The sequence below is a fragment of the Urocampus carinirostris genome, chromosome 9, assembly GCF_059441175.1.
Source record: "Urocampus carinirostris isolate Australia breed hairy pipefish chromosome 9, RoL_Ucar_1.0, whole genome shotgun sequence".
Classification (NCBI taxonomy): Eukaryota; Metazoa; Chordata; class Actinopteri; order Syngnathiformes; family Syngnathidae; genus Urocampus; species Urocampus carinirostris.
Window position 1 is genome coordinate 21820754 of NC_142357.1, and position 19047 is coordinate 21839800.

General features: G+C 39.5%; 1 protein-coding gene across 4 annotated transcripts in view; it reads left to right on the forward strand.

Annotated features, from left to right (window-relative positions):
- Nucleotides 1-19047, forward strand: part of LOC148359591 (LIM and calponin homology domains-containing protein 1-like) — a 74399-nt gene that overhangs the window by 27668 nt on the left and 27684 nt on the right. For all 4 annotated transcript variants that reach the window (XM_088344856.1, XM_088344854.1, XM_088344855.1 and 1 more), the window contains exons 4-8: nucleotides 2384-2490; nucleotides 4619-4649; nucleotides 6499-6609; nucleotides 7149-7347; nucleotides 14683-14944. In XM_088344856.1, coding sequence (XP_088200982.1) covers nucleotides 2384-2490; nucleotides 4619-4649; nucleotides 6499-6609; nucleotides 7149-7347; nucleotides 14683-14944 — 710 coding nt within the window. The remainder of the gene's footprint in view (nucleotides 1-2383; nucleotides 2491-4618; nucleotides 4650-6498; nucleotides 6610-7148; nucleotides 7348-14682; nucleotides 14945-19047) is intronic.

Here is a 19047-nt window from a genome sequence, read left to right on the forward strand (position 1 = left end):
CGTATTTTCAAATCGCTTGTCATGAAGGCAGTCATGGTTGGGAAAGCTGGGGGTTTTGGACTTATTTACACAAAGGCCTTGACTGCTGCACTTTGTGCGAAATCAAATCACACTATAGTGGAACCTCGGTTCTCGACCATAATCCGTTCCAGAACCCTGTTCGAAAACCGATTTGGTCGATCACCGAAAATCGTTTTTGCCATTAAAAGTAATGTAAAATCATTTTTATCCGTTCCAACACCCTGAGCGCTTACCATGCACGTAAACATAAAGCTAACCCAGGCTAATCGTACGTTTGCGTTGGCGTAATCTTCCGTACGAAAGATTACACTAACATGAACGTGTACAACTAAAAAAATCAGGTCGTTTACACGTCATTTAGCAACCGGGTCTCCACAAAAAGTGGTGAGCGGTTAAAGGATAAAGAAAAGAATTATGAATAGGATTTCTTACCTTTGTGGTGCTCAGCAGAAGCCATGCTGTATGTATAGCAAGATCGGAAACTCGCACACCTTCTTCATATTTTGCTATTATTTCTTTCTTAAATGCAATAGTTGTACACACTACTCTTCTTTTTTCAACTGTAGCAACTTTGCTGCTTGCACCGACCTCCTTCGGAGGCGTAATTAGGGGCTAAAACACTCTGGTCACCGATCTTAAAAACGAAAGCAAAAAGAAGTGCGCGGTCACGTGACAACAGTTCTTCACAAGGGGTGGGGGCAATCTACATCCGTACGCCGCTCAGCATCGCCCCTAGCGTACCGGCGCTCGAACTCCGATTTTTTTGAACGAAAAGCAAAGCAAGAATTTCTCAAAATTTTTGGTCGAGAACTGATTTGTTCGAACTGAGAGGCGTTCGAAAACCGAGATTCCACTGTATATTAAATCGACATACATTTTTCTCAAGCTATATTCTTCTCTTTCGTTGTATACTCTTTAGACTGTTGACATGATAAGACTTTAACTGGGCAATATGATATATAACCGTCAAACGATTCTTTGACTCATTTTACGATGTATAAAAGTGGTTGTATTCGTGAAGCACCTTACCAACCACCAATTGTATCAGTATCCTAAAACAAATACTTTGTTTTTTACAAATCAAGTCAAGTTCTCATTTGATACACTCAAGTGCAGTATAACAGCAGTGAAAGTTATCTATCATAAACTTTACAATTCTTTTGCAATAATCTGTATCATCTTCGTGAATGTCGTTGGAGTTTCCTTTAATCCAGGACTAACGATGACAAGCGAATGCAATTGGGTCCATTACCACAGCAACCTCCTGCGCAATAGTAAATTTGCCATCTTGAATGGTCACATGATCCTTAAACACGTGACCTACGCAAATTTTGGGGGTAAGTGAAAAGATCACTCGCTACAGCCCATACCCCAAGTGCGGCTCTTAAAAAGACTAAATTGAGATGTGTTTTTATGTTTGCGCACGTCGCTTTTAATTTATCATACTGAAGGTTTCTTTGTGCAGTAGTCACTGGTGAGTAACATGCTCACAATATGCAGGTTATACGGACTTTGGTGGTGGTGCAAAGACAAACCTGTCACTGAAACACAAGAAGCTAATGTTTTAGAACTTTTACTGTGAGAAATGTCTGTGTGTGTGGAAAAAATGATACTTTGCTAGTACAATTCTTTGGACGCCTCTGATAATGCACATTTGAACCAGGTTTCACGCCAAAACTGACCTGATGCAAGGGAATTTTCGGACTTTCTATTTGCGTTTCGGTCTGGGAGAAATCAGGGTGGAGAGGAAACGGTGACACCCTGAGAGAGGGGGAAATTGTTTTGCCTTCTACCCTCTGAATGACAGTGAGCAGGAAAACAAAGCAAGCCAGTTTGCAAGAGAGAACCTGGGAAGAGGGAGAGTTTGGCTAAGGTTTCATCCACACAGATTTTGTCAGAGAATGTTTAGGTTAGAGATGGGAGTGCATGTAAGGTAGAAACTTTATTTTGATGATAAGAAGTTATCTGATTGGAAAACCTGGATTAGTCTGGCTGGTATACGGATCCACATGTAGGTTTACTTATCTTTGTATGTATTAGATTAGTACTAGTATTAGAACTATTTAAAGAAAAATACTAATCTTTCTTTGCATTTAAATTCCAAAATTGTGACAAAAGGAAAACCTCATGCTTTTAAATGGTAGTAATTTCTTCAGAGTATTGATTTTTCTTCGCAGAGGATAGAGAATACAATATGCCTTTGAGTATCTATTCACATGGTTTGCTCACCTCGTTTTATTCATATGTCCAGCCCATCACTAAAATGTAATGATGTCACAAGCCCGTAAGTGGCTTTCTGTAATTTAATTATATTTTTGCTAACCTGGTTTCCATTGACTGAACATGATCTGTCTACACACAGGACAACCTGAGTTTGTTTCTGCGTGGCTGCGAGGAATTGGGACTGAAGGGTTCACAGCTTTTCGACCCTGGAGACCTTCAAGATACATCTACACGCCCCTCTGCCAAGTATTTACCATTTTGGGCACAATTTCACGACACTTTGTTCAAGAACATGTGTGGACTCTGGAAAAAGACATGTTTTTTTCATACTTGTCAATCTCAGCAAATTGCTTCCCTAATTAATAATTGCATTTAGTAAACCTTACAAACACCCTACAGTACCTATTTACTCACAGCGAGACACAATTAATTAAAACAAAGCATTTGTGTAAACAATTTGGTGAAAAATACATTTTTGATCAAAGATAACATTTGCTAGTGTACTGTGACAGTATTAGCAATCTATGATGTTGTTGTCTGCCACGAGTGACTGACATGATCTGGATTGAGGTCGAAATGGGTAAAACGAGATTGATTCAACCAAAAAAAACTAGTTTAAAAAAAATGGGCACAAAATTGTTTTATGAAGTACACAATTTAAAATTATCAAAATATGTATAAAATGTGGGAAAAATGTATAAGTTGACATGAGTGTGTTTTTCTACTGAATACCAAGGCTAGTAAATACTTCAAGTTAAGTCTCTTAAACTGTTTCAATTAGTGATAGCTTTATCATCTGTCTGTCAGGGATGTTTTTTCCTCCAGGCAATGATCGCATCTGTCATGTGCAGTTTTGTCACCTGGTAACAATACGTCTATTTGTAGTAGTGAAGGTGCTACATGCTTGCGCGCTGTCATCAAACTTGCTAACAAGGCGTCATTCCACAAAACATCTTGTGAGCAATGCAATGTTGAGTGTTTTCTACTGTATCAGGGCAGCCTGACTTGTTCTGTCAAGAAAAGGAATTTTTCGGTCAACAAGTCACTCGTTTTGTCCCGATCAAGTTAAGAGGACGAATTTTTGGCCCACTGACAAATCAAACTTTGACATTGTTTTCATCTTGAGCTAAAACTGCCTCAGGCAAGATGAAGGGGATTATGAAAAGCTTTAAGATAATACCAGTCAGTGTTCAAACAACCTTCAGGCTTCAGCTGGAAATTAAACGTCAAGGAAAAATGACTACATCAGATATTAAGAGTCGTCAGTTGAGGGCGTTAGCAGGGAATTTTTGAGTATTTTTTAATTCTTTTCTAGCAAACATTGTCCTTCCTAAATAAAGGCAAAAATAAATACAATCAGCTGATAAGATGCAGGGAGTGACGCTTGCTGATAAGTTGCGGTCCAGCAATCGCCAGTCTCTGTTCACATGCTCACCCACTTTTTCGATGCACACATACATATAAGATTTCATGTCTCTTCAAGGCAAGCATCTACTTAAAAATAGGAAATGTCATTGTTGCGGCGCTGTTTCCACCGGGCATTTGAAGACATTTATTACAGGAAGACTTTTCGTATGTGTGTTTTCTGGCTGAGGAAACAGATTTTACTGACAAGATGCAAGAACATGCAAATTTTGAGCCAGTGCTACAAAATTGATTTTTCGCGTTAAGTGACAGCTTCCTCTCTCTAATCTCTCCTACCTACAAGCAGCAGTGGTTGAGTTTGGAAAATGAAATGCTGTATGGGTCTGAAATCGGGGTACCACTATATCTTACAAGTAGCATGAAAGCAAAATCACATCACTAGTTTCCCTTCTGCCTACACTTTTATCTGACAATTGTACTCATTCTAGGGATTTTAGTTCCTTTTATAACCCATTCATTACAATTGACTGATATAGACATAGATCCTACATTTACATTTATTGTAACAGCGAATGAGTTAGACATTTTAAAATTGTTTTTTCACTAAATACAAGAACAATATTCATTAAAATTAACAGAATCACATGACATATGGCGTATTGTTGCACATTTTAAGAATTAAAAGAATTTTATCCTTAATAAAGAAAATTCAACATAGCTAAATATAAGTGTATATTTCAAAATATAAATATGTAATTACAGTTTAATATAAATATAAAAAACAAAACGAATTTGAATTGAAATTTATCTTATCCGTGGTTACTTGGCTGGAAAAAGATTTGGCTAAACAGGTTTCGAAAAACTGCCCTAGACTCCAGTTCTAATTTCAAAACCAATGTTCCTAATAAAATGCAGGTATTTGCAATTATTTTTACTATTCTTATGCTAAATATCCTTTTTCAGATAATTTCCTTACCTGGTTCCTTTTTGTGTTTGCTACTCTCCACAGGCGGAGCAACTGCAGCCACCAGCTTAAAAATGTAAGTGACCCCTTTATTTATTTCACACTGCTGACAAAAAAAAACAACCATCCATGTGCCGCACTGTTTGTGGGGCCTAACCATAACGTTTTAACACGTTTGCCTCAAATTAAAGAGTAAAAAAACACTGCTGTTGATGTAAAGATTTAAAGTGTATACTATTCATAACACTAAAGAGTGTTAACATACTCATCGACACCCTCAATGGCACTCAATGATTTAGGTACAGATGAATCATATTATACAGTCTTTGGAAGAAGGGTTAAAGGAAGCTAAACATTTTCTGCGCTCTCACAACATTCTCTTTCCTCAACACAAAACAAGGCCAGCTTCCGTCTAATGCCATGCCGTGTTTACCGCGGAGCGCCTGCACAAACACGACAAGGCCAAGACATTGTTCCCAGCTTGAAAAGGGAGGCAAGACAGCTCCCGCTGAAACGCGACAAGCTCCTGGACCGTGAATGACTTTTTGGCAGCCTTTTGTGCAATGATATAGACCAGAATAGAACTTATTGTAAGACCTAAAGCCATCTGATTAGCTATGTTATAGCTTTGACCGTGCAAAACAAATGAACGGGGAAAAAAAAGTAGGGGAAACATACAACACTACAACTTGTTTATGGCTACATTTCACCTGCCTATTTCATGAGTACAGTTTTCAAGGAAATCTTAATAATACAGCTCGGTGTGGCCTTTATGTGTTTCATAGTCAGATTCAACAAACATAAACCTGATGATGTAGAGCATGGGTCCCCAACTTTTTCCTGTGATAGCCATATACATTTTCACTTTTCTGATGAGTGGCTGTGGTCAGTTTGTCACAGAAAAAGTGTGATGATCGTTGAAATGTCTAAATGTAAAAAATAATTGTTTTCCATCCATCAAAAAACCCTACTGTATTCTTCATAAACATAAAAGTAAAAAATAAAAAAAATTAAAAACACTATGAAATAAATAATAAGAAAATAACCCTCTCTAGGTTCCTCACAAAAAAAATCTTTCTGTTGTGCCAAGGTCCAAGTTCAGCTTAGTTGTCAGTGCACTAAACCACTGGCGGTAGAGATGACTTGCAAAAAAGCAGTAGATTTTATCTCTATCACATTATTTTCACTCATGATACTATAGAAGAATGTTGATTTCTTTTAATTCTATTATATTCTTTTATTTTATTATTAGCATTGTAAGTCACATTTTTGGAACCACTGATGTATGGTATGCGTAGGGCATATTGACATACATACACAAGTTTGACTAGATCATCCTTGTTGAATTTGTTGTTGTTTATCCAGTTGCTGTTTTCTTTGTCCTTATAGTCATGATTCTATTTCGTTTCATTTGTTCATTATTTTCTCAACTTTCCCTTTTTTCCAATGTTTGCTTCATAACCTTCTTCGTTTGTTGATGTTAACTACTCCCGAATAAATATAATGGATTATAAAAGTGATGATTTGATGAATCTAAAATGTAATATTTAATAAAACTAGCTGTGGTATGCGTGACTGAAATTGTTAAACGTGACTAAATCCTGTTTTTCTTTGAGTGCATCTATATCAGCGAGCAAGATTAGGTAGTCATATCTCGCATTATAACGCACAAAAAATTACACAAAGCTGTGCATACACTGGCACTCGGCCAGGAGTTTTGCGGTTTCTGCGGCTGACAGAACATATTGCCTCAGAACGCGTCTCTGTCGTTATGATACGCTGAAACATAAACAAGCAGCATGACAGTAAGCTCAGTACAGGTTCTAGCTTGTCATTTTTTTCCCGCTGTTAGTGTTTGGGTTCCCTTCTGCTGTATATTATCACAGTACTATAAACACAACAATTTGTGCTTCTGTTTTTTTCAGGTTTTAATCACCATCTACTGGCTTGGTCGAGCTGCCAACAGCTGCACTTTCTATAACGGGCCCACGTTGGACCTGAGAGAGTTTGAGGGCCTCCTGTCACATATGCGAAAGGTCTTTGATCAGATCCAAAGGTTTAGAATCGGAAATATTTCAGAAAAGTATGCGGTGCTTGTTTTAAAAGTTCTCTTTCACTCAATTTATGTTGAAATTTTGTTTATGTGCCTTAACTTGAGCTTTTTCAAACCACTGCTGTATGTAAGTGGTACACTTATGATATAATGCACTAATTTTTGGCATACACAAAAGGAAATAGAGGCACTTTTGTTCATTTCGTGAGACAGGAAAGGTCTGCCCTGCCCTTTCATTAGCAGCTCAATGTTTTTCAAATGCAAAGGATACAGGGAGGAGCCACCAAGTTTTAGCAACGCAAAGCAGACGAGGGAATTAGTGTCGAGATTTGAGCGCCAACATGGTCACAGTGGAGCATTTAGAAATTTTCTTTAAAGAAATTATTCATGGCCAGGTAACTTTTTGTAGTTTAGTAGTGATATCCAGGAGGATATTAAATGGTAGCATTGTTTTTTCCATTCCAAGATTACATCAATGTCATTTCGCAAGTATTTATGTCACTTAATATTTTCTCTATACAGGAGTTAGAGGAGCCTGAGTGCCCACAACCCAGCATCCGGGACAGCGGCTACATCGACTGCTGGGACTCTGAGCGCAGCGACTCGCTTTCCCCGCCCCGGCACTGCCGCGAGGACTCCTTCGACAGCCTGGACTCGTTTGGATCACGCTCTCAGCAGACCCCGTCGCCAGACGTCTTATTGGCTCGTGGCAGCAGCGATGGTATGAATCCAGCCTTATATAACACCCAATCTTGTTTTATTTATTTATTTATTTTTTTATACAATTACAGGTTGTTCTTGTATTGTGTTAGATGTATGTCGTAATAGTTGCATTAATTTACTAATCTTGGTCATACTAAAACTAAATATAGACTTTGACGAGTTATTCATGTGACACAACTTAAGACCTAAACACTTTTGCTATTAACATACTGGAGGGATTGGTAACATATGGCTTGCGAGCCAGGTATGGCTCTTTTAATGAGTTCATCAAGCTTGGAGATAAAATGAGGTCTGTGATACTCTTCTCTCTATTGTTTCAACTGTATATGCAAAGCCTAAGCGTTGCTGTAAAAGCTTGGTATGATCCAGGATAAATAGGGCATGGTCCTAGCAAGGGCTGCACGCTAGCGTCAGGTAACTGCAACTTCTCCAAGGTCTTTGAGATGATTAAATTACAAGAGTCACAAATGTAGCGGTTTTACACAAGTGGTAGCTCTAAGTCATCCGTTTCATTGCTAATGTATCTTGCGCTGGTGATTAGCCACGTTCGGCAGTGCTGGCTTAAGAGTTGGTTGCCTAGCTGTTAGCTTTCCCTTCCGACGCCACATCAGCCAATAAAAATCGCGATAAAAATCCTGTGAGCACCTGCTGTTGATCAGATTTTCTTTGCGCTCTTCTGACTTTCCTCAGAGTCCTATTTAAGTGATGAATCATTTTCAACGTAACGAGCCGCTAAAGTTACGAGCTGACAGTTTGGTTTGGTGGCCAGTTGTGCACCTGGCTGATTGACTGAGTGCCTACACCAGCCTATCAAAGTCGTGCACACACGTCTTGCTGGTGCCATTAAAAACCTGCTTCTGATTGGCTGGTGCTGTTAAACCATGAAATGTGAGAATTCTTGTTGGCCAAACTTCCATCACTCAAATAACATACTGGAACTATAAATCTTAAAAACAACCGCAGTTTTTTGCAGTTAAACTATCGCACTACGTACATCACGATATTGATTAGAGTTCGGTTAATTGTGCAGCCCTAGTCACGACTACAGTTTACACACACAATGTTACACCAACAGACCTCGTTTCGGCTTTAAGTCCTGAATATGGAAGCCTTAATAGTAGTCTGTGGTTTGCAATAACCTGTGCAGCCCTTTGTGACTCTTTGTGATTCAGGGCTATACAAATAAAAATGACTTGACTTTTAAACAATGTATGTTCACTGTTGAGACACTTTATGATGAAAACCTACAGAACAAACTGTAGACACCTGAAAATGCCAGACAAGCACTTAGAGCAATTTGATTGAGTGAGCCCATATCTTCTCACATAGTGCGCTTTCGCTTCTTTCTCTCTCGGACAGCGCCCTCTGCACCGAAAGTAAATACATCTGTATTTGCGTTATTTTGTGACATTTTTGCAAAAGAACCCTCCTCTCAACTTGTTTTGAAACCATTATTTATGTAAGATAATTATGGTCAAAATGAGTAACTGCAGGAGGGAGACAAATATTTAGTGGTATATTTAAGACTTAAATCCTGGACATTGCAGTGAAATCAAAGCTTAGAATTATGCAAAAGCTGGTTACTTGCATCTTCCTCTACGCTTGTGAGACATGGACACAGCAAAACTGGAAAAGAAAATCCAGGCCATGGAGATACAGTGCTACAGTAACCTTCTAGGCATCAGCTACTTAGCCCATGAGACAAACTAAAGGATGCACAACACCATTAGAGTGCACATTGGACCCTACAAAGAACTGTTGTCAACTGTGCGCAAACGGAAACTTCAGTGGTATGGTCACGTCACAAGATCATCAGGATTGTCCAAGTTAAATCTCCAAGGGACTGTCCTAGGGGGCAGGATGAGAGGAAGACCGAAAAAGAACTGGGCTGACAACATTAAGGAATAAACTGGTACCACCTTTGCCATGACCCAAAAACAGGCCAGTAACTGTCAACAGTGGAGAAAACTGCCCAGAGTTGCGTCCTCATTGGTGCCTCAACAACCCATGTGGTTCAGGGATCAGTGAACCGTGATATTTGTTGATATAGGGCACAGGCTCTGGCATTGTGTTTCATAGATTATTTTTTTTTAATCATCAAACATCACACAGTGACGGGATTGGCGGTATTGTTGAATTTTGTCTTATTCCATGGCTCTTTGGGTCAAACAGGTTCCCGACCCCTGACATACACAATTTTTACTATTTTCAAGATACACTAATGTAGTACAGACTTAAGCCTTGCTCTGTGTTTTGGTAACAGAGCACCACGTCTTTCAAAAGGTGCGCACAATCAGTTGATGCAGATAATCGTGGGCCTATTGTGCTTTTTACAGCGTTGCTGCTGTTGTGAGGCCTGTTGTTCTGCTTTATGTGTTGTTGCAGGACACCGCCCAATGAGATAAACTGCCCTGTTTCCTCAATGTATAGGTGGTTTATTAATAGAAGCTCGATTTAAATCTCTATTTTGAATCTGCAGCAGCATACGTTATTAAGGAAGTCACATTGTGTGAAGCATATTTAGATTTTTTTTTAAGTTATAGTAAAACAAACTATTTTAGGAGTGACAAGATTCGATAGATTGAGAAATGAAATTGTGAGAGACAGAACTGAAGGAGTAGTGGAACTGAGCAAGGGTGTGGATAAGAGAGTACTCGGTTGGTTTGGACACATGGAGAGGATGTAGACGGAGCAAATGTTGAAGAACATCTACAGAGCAGAAGTAAATGGAAGGAGACCAAGAAGAAGGCTGTGATTGATGTGGATGGATAGTGTTATGAGTTCTCTGCAGGAAAGAGGTCTAAATATAATGGAAGCTGGAGCTCTTGTTGGTGGTAGGAATGAGTGGAGAGGTGTTGTGACAGGATAGTGGGTTGTTTGGACACGTTCTAAGGGATGGGTAGGGCACTCGTATGATGCGGCAGAGGTAAACCAGTGAAAGCTGTCGGGCCCTGCTGTTGAACAGAAGAGTGTGTTGTGTGACCCTGACCCGAGTGACGGGGTCGCTTTCTTGTGTCCTGCTTCATCTGGAGGGACGAAAGCATGGCCAACTTGGATGCCGATGTGCTTAACTTGTTTGGGCGTTTGGGCATTTGGATTGGCCATAGTCCAAAACATTTTGTGTGTTTTTTCCCTTTTTGTTTTTTATTTTCTTTTATTTTCTTTATTTTTGTATGTGTTGTCTTGCTGTCGGTCACCCCTCTCGAGGGATATGACCAGGGTAGATAAATATATAGATAGATAGATAGAAAACAAACAATGAGCATCAAAGCTGCTTCAGAAGTAACATATTAACTAACACTAAAATGTTTAATTTAAAGAAGTCCTGCCTTCACATAAACCCCAAGTTCGTCTCTCATGCAAGCTCAGCCTCGTCTCTCCACCGACACATTACGCCTGCCTTGAATGGAAAGCAGCCAACAAGCAACCCACAGGGAGTGAAAGCAAGGCCATGTTTAAGATGCTGAAAAAATTGTCTTTGCTGACATGTTTTTACAACATATATTGTGAACCACAAACGTGTGTATGACTAAATATTATGAAAGCTTTATTAAACTAATTGGTTTACGTTATCAAACAGTTTTAAAATGCAATACGTTAACATAATGTTTTAGCATTCAAAAAATGAAATCTTTCTGACTTCCCCAAATCCATTCATCCATCCATTATCCCAGCCAGATATATGTATATACATGTATTAAGCAACTTGAACCCTAACATTACTTTAATCAATATGGTTTACATTGTTTCGAGAGCTGAATTTCCAAACATTTGTTTGATAAATAAAAGTACTGTAAACATTATCCATTTGTGACCATTAGCTACTATCCTCGGTACCGTGTTACCAATCATAAAGCACGATGCAAATCTATGAATTGGTACATTTAAAATATCATCACAGTTTCAAGATGAGCAGCAGGACCTGCATTTCTTCCTACTCATTACCACCAATGCTCCTTTACAACTAGACTTTTTAAAATTACTCTACCCTGGTGGTTATGAAAAGCACAGAAAGAGAAGTTTTAATTAAATCAAAGGAAGGCATTTTATCGGTTGTATTTTCACCGCTGTTATAAATGAGACACTTTCTGCTTTATAAATAATAATTTAAGAACTGTCTCGTTAATTCAAAATTTTTTCGTTAAATTTAAATTAAACTTTTGTCTAAGGATCAGGTTTGTGTGATTGCTGCAAAGCATAGCTTTTATTTACTTGTCCTTCAAAATTACTGTCTATAAACATCTCAGTTGTCTGGGCTACTATTGCAGAAGTACATCCGCAATCAGGAAGAATTTTTGGAGACCTTTAGGTATTAATTACCTGGTGCCTGTGCAAATTCCGGTCTGCTCTTCTAAATCCGGAAGCGGTGAGCGCACGGCACAGGAATGGTAAACACAACATTCCGTGTTTATGCTCGGGACTATTATGTAACAAGCAGGATTATCTTTAACATAAGCAGGGAAAGTCCTGATGACAATGCAGGTGTGAAAATGCTCATTTTCATGTTGTAACATGGAATAAAGAATAATATGCTGCAATTTTAATTATATTCTTTGGGCAGGAATTGAGTTACAATTGCAATTCTTTGGTGATTTACATCTCTTGCAAACAGACAATGTGATGATTGTATGTACCTATAAAAGTGTTTTTACGTCTTGTTCTGCTGTTGTAAATTATGTCATGCACTGTAGGGGCTTTCATTGGAAGCTTGTTTGCAACTTTGGGATTTTAAATTGTACTCACGGTCTTTAAAGAATATCTTTCTGAGGCTCAAGTGTTAATGTATTCTTTTGCATTTTGAATGCGAATGTTTGAATGTGTCTGCACGGCGGCTGGGTGGGTAGCGCGCAGCCCCACGGTGTGGGGGTTCAGGGTTCAGGTCCAGCTACCGCAGCCTCCCCGTGTGGAGTTTGCATGTTTTCCACGTGCCTGCGTGGGTTTCCCATATCCCAAAAAAGAAATGCATGTCAGGTGAATTGGCCGGTCCAATTGTCCCTAGGTGTGAATGAGCGAGTGAGTTGTCCGTCTCTGTGTGCCCTGCAACTGGCTGGCAACCAGTTCAGGGTGTCCCCTGTCCACTACCCAAAGACAGGATAAGCGTTACAGATAATGGATGGAAGGATGTTTGAATGTTTTGATAGATAAGCTGACAACAAGATGTACCTAATTTCACACTTAAAAGATGGGCAGGCATTACCCTGACAAATCTGTTTTGTATACAAACCATACAAATTGAATATTATCTTTAAATTTATTCCCTGTGAGTTTTGGTGGGGAAGTTTTAAGGTTTTGCTTTTACAGGGTTCCTGCGCATCTTTGAAAATTCTTGAAAGGCAATTAATTATTCTAAAAATAAGGCCTCATTTGTCATTAAAATGTCTTAAAACCAATTTGTGAAAGTCTTAAAAATGTAAACACATTAATAAGATTTATATTTGTTTGGACTAAAAAGAATCAATTGTCTTTTCTTAAATAATTCACTGATTTTCTTTCGTGACAACATCACGTGACCACCGTATTTGATCTGTCAAAACAGTGATGTGGTTTCATCTGGGCCTTTCAAAACTGATGCATGACTTAGGTCTACCCACAATACACAAAAATGGTTACTTTGGACCAGGAAGTTTGCATTTAATGAGAAGTTGCTGTCTGACGAACTTTTTTTCCATGGCTTAAAGCTGTGCAAGGTAATATGTATGAGGCACTATGTATTGTGTGCAAGAAGTATTTGTTTGTTTTTTTGTTTTGTTTTATATGGGTTTTTTTTGACGACTTGGCCTTAAATGTGATTCCAAAAGGCATTAAAAAAGTCTTGAATTGAACTTGACCTTAGCTGTAAGAACCCGGTTTTAAGTTCATATTTAATCAGTCTTCCTATTAAATTCTGATAAATGTATATTTTTAAATTAAAAATAAAGTTATCCAAGAGAGGGAAAATATATACTGTGTATACACTAGCAGATGATCTGATCATCATCAAATAGTTTTTGTGATTTTAAGAAATTATACATATTTATTGTAAAATTGAAAGTATAAATTGGTGCAACATATTTATTATACTATTTATTATAGTATGCCAATGGAATAAGATTTGCTATTCAGTGTGACATTCCCTCGATCAAAACAATTTGTTATAGCTCTGGGAAAGGTGCTGTCCGAAATTTTGAAAATGTTCTACTCACTGATGCCATCATCTGGCTAAAGACATCATTGCAACCTCTGTCAAGCTACTTGTGTGTGGCCCGTGCACAGATTTCACATAACTCGTTTTGTTATTTGATCATGCAGAGCAAAAATTCAGGCAATCAATCTGCATTGGCAATGAATGCAAATAATCTGGTCCAAGAACCGTTGTGTTCTCTGTTCTCATCAGTTATATTTCTCTCTATACCAGCGATTTGTAGAAAACAGCCAACTGCCTTGCCTGGTGACGTTTTTCCTTTAAAAGGGGCGGAGCTTTGGCCAAACAGCTCAGGACGGTGGCGATAGAAAGCAGAGAAGCAAGGCATCGGAGTTCAGCTTGTCGCTCTTCATTTCACACATTTTTTACAGCACTGGAAAACGTTAAAAGTGCTTTTCATGTTATCCTCCTACAGAAACACAATTAAAAATATAAATCAATTGAAAAATATATATATTGGGGGCGGCAGTAGCTCAGGAGGTAGAGCGCTCGTCTTGGGATCAAGGGATCCCAGTTAGAATCCCGGCTCGTCCGTGTTACATGTCGAAGTGTCCTTGGGTAAGACACTGAACCCCTAATACCCCCAATAAGCAGGTTAGGGTCTTACATGGCTGCAATACAAGGCCGCTATTGGGAAATGTGGAGCACATTGTAAAGCGCTTTGGGAAGTCATTGACTTGAAAAGCGCTATATAAATAATAATAATAATAATAATAATTTCCTTGTATTGTCATTCTGTGTAACAATGTACACAGAACGAAATGTCGATTGCACCTGACCCGTTGTAGCGAGCCGATGCAGCCGCAGCCAACAGAGGGCGCCGCCGACCACTTTTTAAGTCTTAGGAATGACTCGGCCGGGGCGCGAACCACCGACCTGCAGATCATTTCATTTTATATCCCTCTCCAATATTTTTCATTGTGTAAATATTTTTGGAAAAGCATCAGGGAGCCGCTCAGCAGCGGTAAAGAGCCGCATGCAGCTTGTAAGCCGCATGTAGTCCACCCCCTGCCTTGAAAATGAAAGCCAAAGAGGGAGAGATTACAATTTAAAAAATGTCTTCAGAAAGAAATGACTTAAGCATATATACCTTATAATCCACCCACTCTACTTTCCAGCTCTGCATTCAACTCTTCTCTTTCCTCCACATAGGCCGAGGCAGCGACTCCGAATCAGATGGGCTACCACACCGGAAGGCCCCAGACATCCACAAGGATGACATGCTGGCTCGCCGTACTTCAGTGAGCGAGCCGCGCACTGCCATGCCCTTCAACCAATACCTGCCCAACAAGTGCAACCAGAGTGGCTACGTACCTACACCACTGCGCAAGAAAAAAAACAGCGACAAAGATGACAGCGAGCTCAGGAGCTGGAGCACCGCCACATCGCCTGTAGGGGGAGACAGACCCTTAAGGTGAGTGTTTTATTTAGATGCCAACCTTTTTAAATCAAAAAGCGATAGTCTACCCCAAAATCTATTTTTACTCGCCAAACACAGTCTCCAGAACATTAAAAAAAAGGTGTGCTTGTTTAAACGAGAAGTGGCAAACTTTACCAAAACATAAGTCATATGCTAATGTAGAAGCAGTTTATTCACGCTCAAACACTTAGTCTTGCTTCAAAATAAAGCAGCTGTGGACGAAAATACTACTATATAGTCTAATAGAAAAGCGGAATTGATTTAGTGTTGGCAGGTATGGCTTTATCTCTTTAGTGGTCCTTAAATGGGGTTACTGGTGCCAGGGTTGTGTGAGGTTTAGAATAAACTTAAAAAGAAGTATTCGTATATAAATCATTTAAAAGAAGGCATTAAATAGCATTCTAAAGACATGTATGTATGTACAGTGAAGAAAATTAGTTTTTCAACACCCTGCTATTTTTCTCCCACTTCGAAATGGATGAGTCTGAAATTTTCATGGTAGGTGCATGTCGACTGTGAGAGAGAAAAACTAAAATGAAAAATCCTAATGCATGATTTTTAACGATTTATGTGTGATATAGCTGCAAATAAGCATTTGAACACCTGAGAAAATTAGTGTTAATATTTGGTACGGTAGCCTCTGTTTGCCATTACAGAGGTCAAACGTTTCCTGTAGTCTTTCACCAGGTTTGCACACACTGCAGGAGGGATTTTGGCCCACTCCTCCACACAGACCTTGATATATTTCTCACGGAGCCACTCCTTGGTTTTTCTGGCTGTGTGCTTCAGGTCATTGTTCTTTTGGAAGATACAGCCATCGTCAATGCTCTTACTGTGGGTAGGAGGTTGTTCCCCCAAATCTCACAATACACGGCCCCAGTCATCCTCTCTTTAATTCAGTGCACTGTCCCATGTGCAGAAAACCACCCTCAAAGCATGATGCTACCACCCCCACCCCTTCACAGTAGGGATGGTGCAAATGCAAAATATTCAATTGTATTTTAGTTTTTCTGCAGGCTTCTGTGAATAGCAGGACTTCATTAGTTATCAGTATTGTAGGACTATATTCTTGCTTTGAAATTATTGCTCCAAAAAATGGCCTCCACCTCATTTGCAACTGATTAAATAAACAAACCTGGACACTTTGTTCAAATACGCACACATTCCCCATGAGGCAAATCCATTTTTAAAAGTTTTACCACCCAGTGACCAATGACAGCTTCTTTTTAACAAGAGTATTGAAATTATCCGGGACCCCATGTGCCGTTCCCCGCCCCTTTTCCCCAGCACTGTCTGTCGAACAGATGGTACGAATTGCCTGTCATCATCATTTAGTAGGAGCTGGAAACTAATCTGCAGCTGAGAAATGTTCTGTGTATAACGGTTTCTTGGACGAATCATTTGAAATGAACTGGCGCTTGCTTTCCCATGCAGCAGTCTGCTGCGTGTGTGCGTTAATGCTGCCAAAATGTAACTCTTGTCATCTATCACATTAAGAAAATGTTAGAAATCACAAATATATTTTCCTTTGAAATGTATCAAAGCTTATCTGGTGTAGACAAAATGAGAGTATGTTTCACTGGGGCGGCAGTAGCTCAGGAGGTAGAGCGATCGTTTTAGGATTGAGGGATCCCAGTTCGAATCCCGGCTTGTCCGTGTTACATGCCGAAGTGTCCTTGGGTAAGACACTGAAACCCCAATACCCCCAATAAGCAGGTTAGCACCTTACATGGCTGCACAGATCACGGCCGCTATTGGGAAATGTGAAGCACAATGTAATGCGCTTTGGGAAGTCATTGACTTGAAAAGCGCTATATAAATGCAGATCATTTCAGATCATTTCATTTCATTTCATTTCACTTTCTAAAAAATACTCCATCTTATGATTATTTGTGCATTAATGTTAATATTCAGATTCTTAATGCTAGTTAGTTCTATCTCAAATTCGACTTTGCAGAATATTTTGGGAAACTAAAAAATAACAGGGAAGGACTGAAACTGTGGCATAGATAAAAATGGGAACACAGCAGACCCCGCCCTCAGGATGTACGGAAATGAGCTCTGTTTCCTTCACTGACCCTGAACACATCTGAAGTCTGAACCGGACAGCTACACCCTTTTGGTCGCACGGCCTTCTGCCAGCCTGTCAGCTTTTTGAAAGCTTTGCGGTCATAAATAAGTTTGGGAGCATGTAGTATATTGCAAGGGAGATTACGTCAATATTTTTTAACAAGCAATTGATTAAGCCGCCGCTTAACAGAGGCTAACACTGGAACCTTGTATCTATCTGGACTTGCACTGCATTTTGCTTACCTATACAGTATACCCAATTCTATTTTTCATATGTCCCCTTCAAAAAAAATACACTTTAAATGCGGTTTGTGATCATTGTCGTTAATTACTGCCGCGGTTTCCTGCTCGTGGATTATACTACAATATTATTCAGCCTCTTAACATGACAGCCAAGCAATATATATAAAAAAATAACAATATATACACCGTATATCACAAAAGTGAGCACACCCCTCAAATTTCTGCTGAGTTTATTACGTTTAATAGAACATCACTGAAAAAACATTGCTTTGACACAATGAAAAGAATATGTAAACAAAGGCATGGCTTACTGTGAAGATATCCTCTGGTTTAATTAGACAAAGATGAATTTATTTGGCTCAGATGGTGTTTAAGCATGTGTAGTGGCAACCAGCTGAATAGTATAAACATGTTTGTATTTTTCCTAAAGTCAAGCATGGCGTGGGACTGTCATGGTTTCGGACTACATGAGTGCAACTGCAATTGGGAAGTTGCATTTCCTCAAAGGAAACACAAACTCAGAATTTGTACTGTGAAATACTGGAGCAGAGAATGATCCCCTCCCTCCAGATACTGGGTCTCAGGGAAATGTTCTAACCTGACAATGACCCCTAATAAGATGTCCAAGGCTTTTCTATAGGGGTTAAGATTAAAGGGGATGGACTGGCCAATATAAATTTTTTGAGGCATCCTGAAGCGCAAGGTTGCGAAGCAAAAGATCAAAAGATGGGCTCCGTGCGGGGAAGCGGCAGTCAAGCTAGCTTCGGCTCGGACGTGACTCGCCTTCACTCCCCGCAGTTGCTTTCTTTCCTGCTCGTCGACCGTTCGGCTTTTGGTTGACTCTGCGGCGTCGAATCGTCGCTTCGCTCGTTTGAGTGTGCTTCGTCAAGAGCGAGTCGCCATAACGCCAAAAGCGTGTCGCCACAACGTTAAAGATCGGCCATTGTTGACGCTGGCAAACATGGCGGCGCTACTTGTATAGCGACCAACAGTCGGGGAAACTAAGTCCGGCGAAAATAACAACTTGAGACTCAGAGGGCGATTGGGTGATGCGACCAGCGGACGGTGCCGTAAGAGGAACGTGAAATTTTCAAGATGCCGAGCAGAGATAAAGAACTCGAGGAAATTAAAAAGTCACTCGGCTTTTTAATGGATAAAATGGATATCGTCACCAGACAACAAGACACAATTTTGAGTTTAATGGCAGAAATCAAAGACCTAAAAAACGAAAACATGGAGAAAGAAAAGAGGATTATTGCACTAGAAGGACGCGTAGCAGATCTGGAACAGTATACCAGGATAAATGACATCATTATCACCGGTTTGGACATCAAACCTCGGACCTATGCCAAGGCTGTGGCAAATACAAATATTGTAACAGATGCTGATGAGGATTCAGCTGAGCAACAGGTCATTGCTTTTATGAGTAAAAAAGGCATATCCATCAATGCTGAGGACATAGAAGCATGCCACCCATTAACAAGAGGTGACAACCGACCCAAGGCGACCATCGTAAGGTTTGTTAACAGAAAACGGAAACATGAAATCCTTAAGCAAGGAAAAAAACTAAAAGGGACTAATGTTTATTTAAATGAACACTTAAGCAAAAAAAACTCTGACATTGCAAGACAGGCTCGATTTTTGAGGAAAACGAACAAAATACAAGGAACATGGACTTCAAACTGCAGAGTATACATAAAGTTAAACGGCACTCCGGAACAAGCAAAAATATTATGGGTTCGAGAAATGCAGGAGCTGGACAGATTTGCCTGAAGTGTAAAAAA